Source organism: Myotis nattereri (genome assembly GCF_964212035.1).
Source record: "Myotis nattereri genome assembly, chromosome: 13".
NCBI lineage: Eukaryota > Metazoa > Chordata > Mammalia > Chiroptera > Vespertilionidae > Myotis > Myotis nattereri.
This window is the reverse complement of record NC_138088.1, coordinates 5,762,739-5,778,624: the sequence shown is the minus strand read 5'-3', so window position 1 is coordinate 5,778,624 and position 15,886 is coordinate 5,762,739. Positions and strand designations below refer to the sequence as shown.

The window sequence follows — 15,886 nt, the reverse complement described above, 5'->3', positions numbered from 1 at the left end:
AGCTAAGAAGCGAATGAAGAATTCCTTCTTAATCTGCGTTCCGTGTCGAACGGCCTCCCTCCTCGCCTCCTTCCTGCGTGACGGAGTTCACACCAAGTCGTCTGGAGCGCACATGTTCTCTTATGCCTAGGTTTTCTCTGGCCTGGTCGCCCTGAGGAAAATCTGCAACCACCCCGACCTCTTTTCTGGAGGCCCCAAGACTCCCAGAGGCATTCCTGATAATGAACCAGAGGAAGACCAGTTTGGACACTGGAGACGTTCTGGGAAGATGATCGTTGTTGAGTCCTTGTTGAAGATATGGCACAAGCAGGGCCAGCGAGTACTGCTGTTTTCCCAGTCAAGGCAGGTGAGCAGACAGCGCTCACTCAGGAGACAAGCTGGTTCCTTACGGCTTATAATTCACAATAGGGGGTATAATCTCGGGCAGGGGTGGGCAAACTTTCTGACTCGAGGGCCACAATGGGTCCTTAAACTGGACCAGAGGGCCGGAACAAAAGCATGGATGGAGTGTTTGTGTGAACTAATATAAATTCAAAGTAAACATCATTACATAAAAGGGTACGGTCTTTTTTTTTTTTAGTTTTATTCATTTCAAACGGGCCGGATCCGGCCCGCATGCCGTAGTTTGCCCACCCCTGATCTAGAGTAATGATCCCCTTAGCAGCTCCACCTGCTGATACTGGGGTGGCAGCCTGCTAATCTCTTTGGGAGCTTAGATCTCTGTCTAGATTTGGCGCTCAGAAGTTGGCTTTTTAAAAAGGCTTAGTTACCATGTTACTTAGTTACTCAAATAAATGCCCAGCTATTTACAAAACTTGTAGAAATTAACAGCAGAGAAATCCCCAAAATACTCGTAGCAATTTATGTCCCTCAAAGCAAGAAACCCTTTTAATGTGACCGTTGGGAAGGTGTGACTGTTCACACAAATGTGAAAGCACTCACACGGTTGTGCATTTAATTTTTAAACTCTTACCCCCCATCCTCTCTCCCAAACAGATGTTGGACATACTTGAAGTCTTTCTTAGAGCCCAGAAGTATTCCTATCTCAAAATGGATGGCACCACGACCATAGCTTCAAGACAGCCGCTGATCACAAGATACAATGAGGTGACCAGTGACTGGCAGTGATGCCGGAGCTGCTGCTGCGTGCAGAGGCAGACGTGCCCGCACCGCCTGAGCGTGCGGGGTCTGGGGTGGGCAGCAGGGGGCGGGGGAGTTTTTGTTTTTAACTCTGTGCATTTCTGTATTATTGATGTGTGTGTCTATGTGCATGTAAAATTATTAATGTGTGTATATTTTTTCTTGAAAACCCAACTTTTACATATCAACTAATATTGCTATTAAGAGCAGGAGTGGTGAGATGGCATCTTTGACTGAGCAGGGTCTCTAGTCCACAGCCCATTCCTTATATCAGGGCCATGTTCCGTGGGTGGAGTACGGGCGGTAGAGGTGACGATTCTCTCTGGTCCTAAATGTGCACACTCAGTGTTGTGTGTCTTACTCTAGGACACATCCATATTTGTGTTTCTTCTGACCACGCGGGTGGGTGGCCTCGGAGTCAACCTGACAGGGGCCAACAGAGTCATCATCTACGACCCCGACTGGAACCCAAGCACCGACACGCAGGTCTGTTTATTTTTTAAAAGGAGTGTGTTGCTGACATAGTTGGCCCTTGAACAACACGGGTTTGAACTGCCTGAGTCCATTTATCTGAGGCTTTTTAAAATTAAGTGCAGTAAATGTCCTTTGTCTTCTTTCTGATTTTCTTTTCTCCAGCTTACTTTATTGTGAGACTACAGCATATAGTACGTATGACATACACAGTATGTGTTTACCGACTGTTTATATTACGGGTCAGCTCAGCAGAAGGCTGTCAGTAGTTAAGTTTTGGAGTGAGGTTACCTCGGGTTTTTGTGCGGGTCAGCAGTCGGTTATGGGCCGCACCTGGGTGTCCGCAGGGCTCCGTGTTGCTGCTGGGCTTCGGCCTGAGGAGGACGCGCTTCTGTTTGTTCGCAGCCTCATCACCAGGTCTGATAAAGGGAATGCTACAGACTCCTTTTTCAGGTAGAAATAGCGGTCTCTCTGTCACTGGCCTGTTTATCTTCCTAACAGGCCTGAGGGGTGTCAGCCTCATTAGCCAGCACTCTGACGGGGTGTGGAGGGCAGCACCCAGCCGCCTGTCTCTGTCAGGGCTTGTCGTGGGGAGGGCCCTGCTGACGCGTGCTCTCTCCGCAGGCCCGGGAGCGCGCGTGGAGGATCGGCCAGAGGAAGCAGGTGACGGTGTACCGGCTCCTCACCGCGGGCACCATCGAGGAGAAGATCTACCACCGGTCAGTGTGCAGGGCCCGCCCTCCCGCCGTGTGTGCGCGGGACAGACCCACCGCCGGGGCAGCCAGGCATCTTTTGTAAAGCAATGGTTGCTATAACCTGAGGGAAAATGTGGTTTTTGAAGTTTTTGTTTTGTCTTTATATTTTATTTTTCTAAAATAAGCCTTATTTTAGTTTTTTGAAATGGCTTATTGTGAGGTTTTGAAAAGATGTCTTTGAACGTGGTCATTGTCCTACTTTATTAAACTTCAAGGACTGCTTCTGTTTAAACTTCATCCTGTTATTTGAGAGAAATTTTCCTACCTACTATAGTGTGCCATCTTTTTTCAGAAAAATTGTAAGACGTGACAGAATTAAAATGCTAACAGTATTGGTATTTACACATGGCATGTGGGTGTGACTGGCGTGGGTGTTCTGTTCGTTGTGGCTCAGGCGCCCCATAGAGGAAGGTTGACCTGTGTCTCCTCCGTCTTTCTCTCTGTGAAGAGGAGGGATTTGAGCAAGGAGCACTTCAGCAGTGGAATGGAGAGATGGCCAGTTTCGCCCGTGCTGGAGACTTTATTGAACCACATCCCAGATCTAAAGGGAGGCCCCTGCTCTCCACCATGTGCGGGGCCACTGTGGGGCCGTGCGTGTTCTTCAGGGGCCTGGTGTGAGGGCTGGAGACCAGTCGAGTCCTGAGGGAGAGCTCTCCACTTAGAAACACATGCCTTAGCCTGAAGAATGAGCCACTGGGCGGGGCAGGGCTCCTTTATGGGGGGATCTGGGCAAGAGTGACGATGGCATACTGCTTTAGTGTGGGGTGTGGCTCAGGAGGTGGAAGCTGGTGAGATAGCTCCAGGTGGAAACTTTGCAAAGCCCAGGTCGGGGTTTGCGGAGCCCGTCATGGGAAGGGGCCTGGTCCAGGAGTCAGGGGCTGGCTCTTTGCAGCTTAGACAGCCTGTGTGCCACTTAATTGTGTGGAAAAAGGTGTTTCTTGAAATGTGATGAATCTTGGAAATTGCAGAAACCCATGGGGTATAAATAATAACAAGGCATTATTTCTAACTTAAATTCTGTAAAACATGGGAGACCACCTGATGTTTTGTGTACTTCTTGAATTGTAATTTCCAAGGCTAGAAGTTTTAGGAATTATTTAGACACCTGTACAGCTGCAGTTATCATGTCTCTCTCGTATTGTTTTATAATTAGGGTTTTGAGGTAGAGCTAACTGTTGTTTCATACCAGTTACTTTCTATCTTTAGACAAATCTTCAAGCAGTTTCTGACAAATAGAGTGTTAAAGGATCCAAAGCAACGGCGGTTCTTCAAGTCCAATGACCTCTATGAGCTGTTCACTCTGACTAGTCCTGATGCATCCCAGGGCACGGAAACAAGTGCTATTTTTGCAGGTATTACAGAAGCTCGTTTAACTTGACGGAACAAATGATACAAGAATTACAAAATGTAACATTAGTGTGTTTTTCCTTTTACAGGAACTGGCTCAGATGTTCAGACACCCAAACGCCATTTAAAAAGAAAACTTCAGCTGGCCTTTGGAACAGACCATAACATTCCAATAGGCAAAAAGTTCCCTGGTTCTGATGCATCCGCCAGCGATGGCACAGCATCAGCAGAGAAATCCGCAGTTGTAGGAGCTGCAGTAAATGCAGCGCCTTCTAATCAAGGTGACCCTTTGCCAGAGGCCCCTCGGACACCTGGCACTGGAGGTCGTGGTGACAGACTTGCCGAGGAGACAGACGCAGTGATTAGACTGGAGGACTGGCCAGTGCCGAGTGCAGAGGGCCAGTGTTCATGTTCTCCAGGAATCAGTGACACGGGCAGGACATCTGGTGGGGAAAGGATCGGTGAGAAGCAAGGTCTTTCTGATAAAAGAGAAAGCTGCCAGGTCCAAACTGAACCTCTTTGTGAGAATGGACAAATGGACAATAACTTCTGTAAGCACAAGTCGAAAACAAAACATAGTGTGGCAGAAGAAGAGGCCCCGGAGACGCTTCTGAGGCCACATCAAAAGCCCAAGAGCTCCAAGCGCCATAGAGACGCCAAGTTTGAAGGAACTCGAATTCCACACCTTGTGAAGAAAAGAAAGTACCGGAAGCAGGACAGTGAAAACGAGCAGGAGAGCAAGCAGCAGAACAATGATGACTATGTTTTAGAAAAGCTTTTCAAAAAATCAGGTAATCCACCCTGGCCGGTGTCTCAGTGGTTAGTGTCGGCCCGTGCACCGTAGGGTCCCGAGTGCCATTCCTGGTCAAGGGCATGTACCTGGGCTGCAGGTTCAATCCCTGGCCCTGGTTGGGGCATGTGCGGGAGGCAACCAATAGATGTGTCTCTCTCACATCAATGTTTCTTGCGCGCGCGCTCTCTCTCTCTCTCTCTCTCCCCCCACACACACATATATACACTCCTCCTCTCTCCCTCCTTTCACACTATCTAAAAATCAATGGAAAAAAATATCTTTGGGTGAGGATTAACAAATAAACAAACAAAAAAAAGTCAGGCAATCCTTTGTTGAATTTGCCACAGGTGTGCTGGGGACAGACATGAGTAGGCCGTTTCTAGCAGTAGCAGCCTCTGCTGACAGTGCTATCTACTGGAAGTAATTTTTTTCTCCTAAAATTAAGATTTGAAATTTATTGACATTTTTGAAAATTTTATTCACCTCTCCCTTTTGAAGACCAAGGATTTGAACCTTTGGAGAACAATAGTACTTGACATAACCACTTACGGGAGGGGTGCAATGCTTTCAATGGACTTGTGCTGTCTGAACGTTAATAGGAGATTTCCCTACATGCTATATTTATCTGATTTTCCAACCACAGGAGATTGCAGTAACAGCAGGGGAGGGGGGCAGGGCAGGGGTATGGCCAGAGGCAGGCACTCCGGAAGCAGGAAAGCTGGTGGCTAACCTCAAGGGAGAACAGAAGAAGTCTCAGCAATGTGTCAGGACCCGGGGACGGCAGTCCTGCCCAGCTTCCTCATCCGTGGGGTGTGGTCCTGTTCAGGCCTCAACAGGTCGCTGGGATGGTTCTCTGTTCAAGGAGGCAGCTTGGGATGGCATTTAAGAGAGAAACCATCTGGGCCCGATGCTTTCCTGTAACTGGTTAACTCTGCCTTTTCTGCAGTTACTGGTCTGTTTTCCTAGCAAATTATCTGTTTTGTCCCGTTTTCAGGTTCATTTGCATAGAGACAGAAAATACTCTTGAAATGTTTCTTTTTAATTTACTTCTTTTTCAAGATAATTTCCCCCTTGTCATTTCTAATATTCTATGCCCTCCCGACACGCACCATTTTTTTCTTGATCAAGTTAAGCTAGTGGTTTGTCTAGTTTGTGAATTTTTTTTTTTTTAGTAAACCAAGATTTTGATTTATTAACTAGATCCATGATTGTTCTCTACTTCATAATTTTTGCTTTTATCTTCATTACTTTCTTCCTTATGCTTTTGTTTTTGTGTTTTGGTGAATTTTTTTGTCTTTTTATAAAACCATTTGACTTGGAAATGTAGTTCTTATATTCATTTATTTTTACTGATACAGGTATTTAAGGCTATGAATTTTCCATTAATAACTGCATTAAATTAGTCTAATATGTAATATTTTCATGGGCATTACATTTAGAAATTCTATAATTCTGGTTTATATTTTTCCCTTCAGTAAAGAATTTTTTTCTCTTAATTGATTCAGAAAGATAGCTTTATTGAGATATAATTCACATACCATACCATAGAAGATTTTAAAATTCCCAGATAGGGGGGAAGAGGTGATGTTGAAGTTATGATCGAAGCATCATGCTTCCATTGTGTAAAACAGGGACAGTAATAGTCTCTACCTCAGACGGTGTGGTGAAGGTAAGTAGCCACAGCATGTAAGTGACTGGGTCTCGGTAAATAAAAATAGTCATCATTTCCCTCTACCTATGACATGCTAGACTGTACGGAAGAAAAACTGAGATTGTTTCCAACCTGAAATAACATGTTTCCTGTTTTCTGTGTTCTTGCTAGTTGGCGTGCACAGTGTCATGAAGCACGACGCCATCATGGATGGAGCCAGCCCCGATTATGTGCTGGTGGAGGCAGAGGCCAACCGAGTGGCCCAGGATGCCCTGAAGGCACTGAGGCTCTCTCGGCAGAGATGTCTGGGAGTGGCGTCTGGTGTTCCCACCTGGACCGGCCACAGGGGGGTTTCTGGTGCACCAGCGGGAACGAAGTAAGAAATGCTGCCCTGCCTGCTGTGCTGCAAGAAGGCCAGGCCGTCCTGCTGGGCACAGTCAGGGCAGGCGTGGGCACTCCCCCTGCTCTTCTGCAGGGGAAACCTCAGGGAGGGACGGGCAGCCAGCTTGTGGGACTCAGCGAAACACGTTTGTAACCTTACCTTCTTCTTCGCTTTGTTCCCTGCTTTCCAAAGACAAGCTTTCAGGGGGAAGGAGAGCTGTTTTGTTAAAACCAGGAAGAGGTGCAGAATCACAGTTAAGCCTTCATAAGACATCTCGCCAGCTCCCTCAGTGGGCGTGGCTGTGCTGCTCAGTGCACTCGCCGGGAAGGGTTTTCCTCCCCGGGAGGAGGCAGTGGCCCCCGTATGCTGAACACGGACATGGAGTGGTTCTTGCTCAAGATGCAACATTTCTTCCCAGGGGAGTAAAGCAGAGGAAGGGCGGGGCCATGGCTGTGAAAGAAGAATTACGCAGAACAAAAGTTTTCCAGGAAGAGTTTAGTTGTTGAAAAGGCATTTTCATCTCTTAGTCACAAAAACAGCCATTTTATCTGTGATTCTTTTCCTTATTTAGGAGTAGATTTGGTCAGAAAAGGAATTCCAGCTTCTCTGTGCAGCATCCTTCTTCGACGTCCCCAAAGCAGAAACGCCAGGTAATGTGGTAGCCTGTCCGCTTTTCACCTGGGAGACTTCATTGGATTCCCAGGAAAATGTAACCTGATTCGGATGTGAAAAAAGTCTCTGGCTAACGCCACCTGCGATTTGTGCTGCCTGCTCTGATTTATGAACCACTTTATTCGAATCTAAAAGGCCAGCTAACTTCCTAACAGAAGAAGTCTTTAACCCACGATCTAGAGCAAATTCTCTATTTTGCCCTTAGAAAGTTAATGTGTGTGTGGGGAGGGTGTTCATACAGGGACAGGTGACAGGTGGAAGGCATGGCCCACGCAGCAGTACCAGGTTCAGTGGTTCCAAAGACCACTGCCCTAGAGCAAAGGCCTGAGATGCTTGTCATTCACCAGCTGCCGGCGCCCTGCACGGTCTCCTGTCCTGTAACGAACGTCCGAGTGCTCCACCAGAGCAGCCGGGCCTCGCCCTCGGGCCTCGCTCACTCAGTGCTCTCTGGTCTTTTCTGGTTAAGGGCTGTGCTACTGAACCTTTGGAACTGCCAGGTCCAGACTCCTATTTTAGATGAATATGACTAGAGAAACTTTGTTGTTTTTAAGGAAACACATAGGAGGTATAAAGCAGTAAAGAATAAAATATATAAAAGTGAAGAAAAAGAAGTACAGCTCAATATTGTTCCTTAGCCCACAGTGCCAACCTAGACCAGGATAAAGTTGGAAGGAAGAGCAGGAGAAGCCCACAGAACTCAAGCTTCCTAGAGGCAGTTTCCTGGCGCCTGCTCCCCAGCCCCTCTGCTCTCCCTCCATCCTCATCACGCAGAGTGGCCACCAAGTGAATAGTGTAGTTTTGGGTGTCTTTTTGTTGTTGGTTTTTAATACGGGTGGATTTAGATGGCTGGCTCTCCTTTCCCTTTGTGGTATCTATTGTTTCATTCTGTCCCCATGAATTTGACATCCTGGCCCGGGCACCCATGTTACTGTATAGCCCCTCAGAGCTTTGGGGAGATTAGTGGACCATAAGTTAGACGGTAAACGTATCAATGCAGTGCTCTTGCTTCTGCAGGACAGCATCGTGAAAAAGGATGGAAAAGATCACATTTCTGAGCATTTTAGTGGAAATGTGGAAGCTGTGGAGTCCTCATCCGGGGCCCTCGCTTCATCCTCACTGTTGGCTAGAATGAGAGCCAGGAACCACCTGATTTTGCCGGAGCGGCTGGAAAGTGAAAACGTGCACCCTCCCGAGGCTTGCGCCCCGCCGCCCTCCAGCGCGGAGCACGACGACCTCCTGGTGGAAATGAGGAACTTCATCGCCTTTCAGGCCCGCGTGGACGGCCAGGCCAGCACGCAGGAGATTCTGCAGGAGTTCGAGTCCAAGTTAACAGTTTCCCAGTCTTGTGTCTTTCGAGAACTGTTGAGAAACCTCTGCACTTTTCATAGAACTTCTGGTGGGGAAGGAATTTGGAAACTCAAGCCAGAATACTGCTGATTAACATTAATTTCTAAACTTTTAATTGACTTTCCAGTGGCAATTTCCAAGAATTATGATTAGGGCTCATGTCTGTCAGCAGAGGTTGGCTGCATTTGATGTGTACTTTGAATGATAGCTACCTCATAATTAAAACTTTAAGGAAGAAGAAATTCTTTGGGACTTAAAAGTTTTATAAACACATGGGTTGATTTTTTTGATGCTCTGAATTATGTTATAAAACCAGGGGCCCGACAGTCCTGGGACACATTTGTTCCTTTTCCCAAAAGCCGCTTTTCCGGAGACGCTACTCTCATTGAGAAGTCTGTGGACTTCAGTCCCGGAGACGCTACTGCTCATTGAGTGGTCTGTGGACTTCAATCCCGGAGACGCTACTGCTCATTGAGTGGTCTGTGGACTTCAGTCCCAGAGACGCTACTGCTCATTGAGAAGTCTGTGGACTTCAGTCCCAGAGACGCTACTGCTCATTGAGAAGTCTGCGGACCCAGAATCGCAACAATTCTTTTTATTGCACTAAAACATGTCTTCTATTCAGTGAGACCTGTTCAATAAATTAATTCAGCAATATCTGACAACAGTGTTGTTTTCGGTGCTTAAATTTTTACAATGTTTAAATTTATCATTTGCCACCCCAAGAGAGATCAGATTTATCTTTTGAATCATCTTAATTGCCTGTAAATAGTCTTTCTTTTAAGGTGCTGTTGAATTGGCAGTTAGTTTCGTTAGTAAAGCATGAGGTAGCCTGGGATAAATAAGACGTGTTTTAGAAAGTTGTAGTGTACTCAGTTTTATAACAAGCAAAGTCCCTATGATGACTGTTCGTTTTAGGAAAATGAAATGTTATCCTCAAAAACAAAACAAGCAGAACCAAAAGTGCAGATAACACAGCCAACACACCCATGCTCACAAACATCGCTCCAGAGCCCAGCCAGATCTGCCCGCATCCCAGCCCGCTGCGCCCACGATGGGAGGCGACCTCACCGATTCCTTTCAGTGGTCTGTCGCTCTCCTAGTGGTGCTGGTGGCTGTCAGGCAGTACTGCTCTCCTTAGGTGTTGTTGTCTGTCCTGTTTCCATCGCTTGCTGTGCCTTCCTGATGACTCTCCTGTTTAAGGGTTGGTTTTCAGCTGCTCTTTCTGGCTGGTATTTATGTGTTTGTAGTTCTGTGATGGTGCTGTTTTGAACCTCAGTTTGTTTTCTTAGTCTGTTTTTCCTTGTTTCCTTCTCATTATGTTTAAGATCTCAGCTCTGAAGTCGTTTGTTTGTTTTTTAGAGAGAGTGGAAGGGAGGGAGGGAGGGGGAAGAGAGAAACATCTGATGGTTGCCTCCTGCATGGGTTTTCTGCTGTTCTGGGGGGGATTCTGGCTTGTTCATTTTTTTTCATATTTATAGCGTGATCCATTATATATCAGAGGAGAAAGGTCCTATATTTTCCTCATTCGCCATCATTATCTAGAAGTCATGGAAGGATTTTTAAACAGATGAGGAAATCCTGAACTTGAGTACTTGGCTCAGAAGGGAGTCAGTTCAGCTCATGACTGTTCTGTTTCTGAGAAGCCCGCTGGTATTTTCATTGTTGTAATCGTTAGCCTATAAGAGAGCTGTGTCCCCTTGTTCAGAGATTGAAGTCCTGATGCAGTTAGTGAGTGGGAAGTGTGTGGGCATCATGCACTGTCTGAAATCTACATTGTCCGGGGCTGAAGGAGTGGCAGCCTCTCAACAAATAGGAAACTAGCAAAGTCATGATGCAGAGAAGGCAGGGTGGCCCACACGACAGTTGTCTCGGCCACTGGCATGCTGTGACCTCGGCTGGATCGCCGCCCTGCCTGTGCCTCAGTGTGACTCTACAGCAGCCGTGGGCAAACTACGGCCCACAGGCCGGATCCTGCCCGTTTGAAATGAATAAAACTAAAAAAAAAAAAAGACTGTACCCTTTTATGTAATGATGTTTACTTTGAATTTATATTAGTTCACACAAACACTCCATCCATGCTTTTGTTCCGGCCCTCCGGTCCAGTTTAAGAACCCATTGTGGCCCTCGAGTCAAAAAGTTTGCCCACCCCTGGTCTACAGACAATGCCATCACGCTTCCTGGGTGAGCAGCTTGGAGAAAGATGCTCTAAGTAAAATGGTTTCAACAATACAGAGTAACTTTCTCATTTAGATTAAAATCTAATTTTTGGAACTTTAAATGCTTTCTATAGTGTTAATAGATTTAGTGTGCTTAACAATAGTTTCAAGCCCCAAATAAAAGATTTTAAAATGTGAATTTTAAAAATTCCTTAGTTGATATATAAATAGGCTAATACTGTTTATAAAATTTCAGAAATACTCCACCTCCCCACCACTCTTGCTCCTGTTCCGAAGATAAGCACTGTATTTGGTGTGTATTCATGCAGCCTATTTACAAATACATGTGGCAGAGACTGCTGCTATGATGCCCGTGTTCTCCTTCCTTTACTGATAAAGTTGTATCTGGACAGGTGCTGCCCAGCTAAAGGCTGTTTCCAAGCCTCTTATAGTAATTGTGGCCACATGACCAGGCAATCGATGTGAGTAGCCCTTCCAGATCAGGTCCTTAACTAAAGAGTTGGGTGTACAATTCTGTCATGCCCCTTCCTTGCTGGCTGAGATGCCAGTGCAGGCTTAAACAGTGGCATGGGATGGGCAGAAGTCACGTGTTAAGGATGGGAAAATTCCTTTCACCTGTAACTTAGAGTGAAATTAATTTCTGACTTGCTTAAACCACTGTCCTTTGGAGTCTCTTTATTACAGCGGCTAGTTTTGTTTTTTCAATGCATGTGATTTACCTATGTGGGATTATATTCTTATTTTGCAATTAACTTTTTCTTTAACATTATATGCAAGATGTCTTTTCATTCCTATAATGACACCTCTACTTTCATAGAATTGCTGGATTAAAAATCATGTATATTTTTAATTTTAATGGAGACTAGAGGCCCGGTGCACAAAATTCATGCACTGGGGTGGGGGGGGGGGTGGGGGCTCAGCCCAGCCTGTGCCTTCTTGCAGTCTAGGATCTCTTTTACAATCTGGGACCCCTCCTTACCGCCCACCTGCTCGCTCCTTACTGCTCTGCTCACTGCTCCTTAATGCTACTGCGGAGGTGGGAGAGGCTCCTGCCACCACCACTGTGCTCGCCAGCCGTGAGCCTGGCTTCTGGCTGAGCAGCACTCCCCCTATGGAAGTGCACTGACCACGAGGGGGCAGTTCCTGCATTGAGCGTCTGCCCCCTAATGGTCAGTGTATATCATAGTGACTGGTCATTCTGCCATAATGGTCACTTAGCCTTTTATTATATAGACTAGGGGCCCGGTGCACGAAATTTGTGCACCGGGGGGGGGGAGTGTCCCTCAGCCCAGCCTGCCCCCTCTCACATACTGGGAGCCCTCAGGCGTTGACCCCCATCACCCTCCGATCGCCTGATCAGCCCCTTGCCCAGGCCTGACGCCTCCGCCAGAGGTGTCAGGCTTGGACAGGGGACCCCCATCTCCCCCCGATCACTGGCTCTGGCCCCCGCCCAGGCCTGAGGCCTCTGGCCCAGGAATCATGCCTGGGCAGGGGACCCCCATCTCCCTCTGATCGCTTGCTCCACCCTCCCCCCAAGCCTGACGCCTCTGACCCAGGCTTCAGGCCTGGGCAAGGGGACCATCATATCCCCCCAATCCCCAGCTCCGCCCCCCACCCAGGCCTGATGCCTCGGCCAGAGGAGTTGACCCTCATCACCCTCCGATCACCAATCACCGGATCGGCCCCTTGACCAGGCCTGAGGCCTCCGGCAGAGGTGTCAGGCCTGGGCAGGGGACCCCCAGCTCCCCGCGGTTGCAGGCTCTGCCCCTGCCCAGGCCTAACGCCTCTGGCCTAGGCGTCCTGCCCAGGCAGCGGGGACCTGCAGTGGCAGCGGGGGGCGCCGCGATCATGGGCTTAGCTTTAGGCCCAGGCAAGGGACCCCTAGCTCCTGGGACTGCCAGCTTCGACCGTGTCCAGCTCCCATTGCTGGCTCCACCCCTACTTCCTGCTATCACTGGCCAGGGCGGCAAAGGCGCCTGATTCTCCGATCATGGCTGGGGGGCAGGGCAAAGGCAGCCTCAGGGCTGCCTTTGCCCTGCCCCCCAGCTCTTAGCTCCCCACTGGGTTTCCGATCACTGTCAGTGGCAGGGGGCTTCTTCCTGCTTTCCCTTTCGCCTCCCTGCATTGTGCCTACATATGCAAATTAGCCGCCATCTTGTTGGCAGTTAACTGCCAATCTTAGTTGGCAGTTAACTGCCAATCTTAGTTGGCAGATAATTTGCATATAGCCCTGATTAGCCAATGAAAAAGGTATCGCCGTACGCCAATTACCATTTTTCTCTTTTATTAGTGTAGATGGAACTACCTGACAGTCACTGTGCCCCCCTGAGGGGTCCCAGATTTCAAGAGGGTGCAGGTCAGGCAGAGGGATCCCACTGGTATACAATCGGGACTGGGGAGGGAGGCGGGAGGTTGGCCAGTCGGGGAGGGACCGCAGGAGGGCTCCAGGGCATGTCCAGCCCATCTCACTCAGTCTCGATCGGCCAGACCCCAGCAGCAAGCTAAACTACCGGTTGGACTGTCTGCCCCCTGGTGGCCAGTGCATGTCATAGCGAGTGGTTGAGCGGTCTTAGCATATCATTAGCATATTATACTTTGGTTGAACAGACGACCGGACACTTAGCATATTAGGCTTTTATTATATAGCATAATAAAATTGTTTTCTTCTATTCAAAGGACCATACTCTACACCCTTGACAACAGTAGATACTAGTGTCTTTTTTTTTTTTTTTTTGACCAATCTTGTGGTTGGAAATAATCTTCTTTAACTTGAATTTCCCTGATTACTTTATAAACTAAACATTTCATATTTTCTTGTCATTTATAGATCCTCTATTGTATTGCCTGTTAATGTCGTATTTACCTAGTTTTACTATTGGTTATTTATCTTTAAGGGTTCCTCCCCCCTCCAAGCAAAAATGAAATGGCAATTGTCCCAACTAGTATTAACTAGTCCATTTCTTTCTTCATTTATTTGAAATACCAAGTTTATCATATGATAAGTTGTCTGTTTCTGGACAGTAGATCTAGATGCCTATCCTACCAACCATGCTCTTCACTGTCATTTGACTTCATATGCGTCTTATTGTCTATAGGCAAGTTCTCCCTTCCTTCCCCTCCTCTTCCATTGTCTTATTCTTGTACATATTCTGTTCTGCGTGAATTTTAGAATCAATTTATTACGTTCCACTAAAATTGTGGAGAATAGATTTATTTATAATTAATATAATTTTTCCCATTAGTATCATGATAGGTCTCTTTATTAAAATATTTTATGCTCTTGGATAACATTTTAATAACTTTTTCATAAAGATCTTGCACATTTTATATTAAGCTTATTTCTAGGTATTTTATAGATTTTTAGTTTGGGGTGAGAATTTTTAAATTTTACGTAAAAATCTGAGAAATTAGAACATCCAGGTATCTACTTTGTTTATGCTGTCATTTATTATACAGAAATTTTTAATTTAAATACAGTAAATTTAGTCTATCCATACTTTGTTTTGTTTACTTATTTAATAACCTCTTTAATGACCTAAAATCATGATTACATTCTCACAAATTCTCTTGTAAAGTCCATAAAGATAGTTATTTTTCCTAATGCCTTTAAAAAAATTTCATCCTTTCCTTCCTAATTCATAAGGCCACTTCTACATTTTATTCTTTTTTTTTAATCTTTATTGTTGAATGTATTACATATGTCCCCCATTAACCTCTTCCAGCCCACTCCTGTCCCCCTACCTCCGAGATCCTCACCACTCCATTGTCTGTGTCCACAGGTTATGCATATATGCATACAAGTTCATTGGTTGATCTCTTCCCACTCACCCTCCCTGGCCTTAACTCCGAGGCTCAACAATCTGTTCATGTTTCTATGTTTCTGGGTCTATTTTTGTTCATCAGTTTGTCTGGTTGATTAGATTCCACATATGATGAGATCATGTGATAGTTACCTTTCTCTGATTGGCTTATTTCGCTCAGCATAATGCTCTCCAGGTCCCTCCATGCTGTTGCAAATGGTAAGAGTTCTTTCTTTTTTATTGCTGCACAGTATTCCATTGTGTAAATGTGCCACAGTTTTTTTATTCATTCATTCATCTGCTGATGGGCACTGTTTCCAAGACTTAGCTGTTGTAAATTGTGCTGCTATGAACATAGGGGTGCATATGTCCTTTCTGATTGGTGTTTTGGGCTCTTAAGATATATTCCTAGAAGTGGGGTCACTGGGTCATAAGGCAGTTCCATTTTTAATGTTTTGAGGAAACCCCATGCGGTTTCCACAGAGGCTGCACCCGTCTGCATTCCCACCAGCTGTGTACTAGGCTCCCTTTTCTCCACAGCCTCGCCAGCACTTGCCCTTGCTGGACAGAGATCCTTGTATGGAGACCCAGGGGTCAGCTGGGACCCTGGAGTTGTATCAGGCTGGTTCCTAGGATAGGGGGCAGGCGGCCCCTCCCCCAGTGCAGTCACTGTTCAGACCGGTAAGCTTGGCCGCTGCCTTCGTTCCTCAGTGAAGCTTACGCGGCAGGTGTGGCAGCTGTGCCACCTCGGGTGGGTTTCCATTGACCTGCCTCTGGGTGTTGGGGGCAGGAAGCTCCTCCCAGGGAAAATGGCCGTTTGGTTTGCAAGCGTAGAATGACCCAATGCAGGACTCCTGGCTACTGCTTTTCCAAGTCTGCCTGCCCTGCTCCCCACCCCGCCTGTCCTCAGGCACCTTCACCCATGCATGCCTCCCTGTGCCAGTGCCTCGGGTGTGTAGTTACAAAGGAAAACTTCTGTGCTCTGGGTTTAGAGATTTTTTTTTTTTTTAAAAAAAGGCAATTGAAACTGTGGCTCTCTGCCCCACTGGCTCTGGTCTGCCGGGTCTAGACTGCTGCTGCCAGCAGTCCTGCTGTCTTTTGCAGCTGCTTAGATGATATGGGCACTGCAGGTGGCACTGTAGTGGGTCGGGAAGCACCGCCTATCGGGTCGCTGCTGCTGCCACTGCTGTGGGCAGGTGTGTGGAGCCCTGCCTGTGCTCCTGGGATAGTTCTCCCTGTAGCTCAGGTCCCTCCTCTCCAGGCTCCCAACTCTCATTATCTTGCCCTTCCTGCCAATCTCCAGGTCCCTCCTGTTCTTCCTTGATATAGGTCACCTCCTCAGCTGAAC

At 47.0% G+C, this 15,886-nt stretch overlaps 1 protein-coding gene across 1 annotated transcript in view; it reads left to right on the top strand.

The window, feature by feature from the left end:
• Positions 1-9,490, top strand: part of ERCC6 (ERCC excision repair 6, chromatin remodeling factor) — an 81,347-nt gene extending 71,857 nt beyond the window's left edge. The window contains exons 13-21 of the mRNA XM_081105130.1: positions 131-346; positions 997-1,107; positions 1,507-1,626; positions 2,236-2,330; positions 3,573-3,718; positions 3,803-4,504; positions 6,329-6,533; positions 7,111-7,189; positions 8,226-9,490. Coding sequence (XP_080961256.1) covers positions 131-346; positions 997-1,107; positions 1,507-1,626; positions 2,236-2,330; positions 3,573-3,718; positions 3,803-4,504; positions 6,329-6,533; positions 7,111-7,189; positions 8,226-8,648 — 2,097 coding nt within the window. The 3' untranslated portion in view covers positions 8,649-9,490. The remainder of the gene's footprint in view (positions 1-130; positions 347-996; positions 1,108-1,506; positions 1,627-2,235; positions 2,331-3,572; positions 3,719-3,802; positions 4,505-6,328; positions 6,534-7,110; positions 7,190-8,225) is intronic.
• Positions 9,491-15,886: the final 6,396 nt, after the last annotated feature.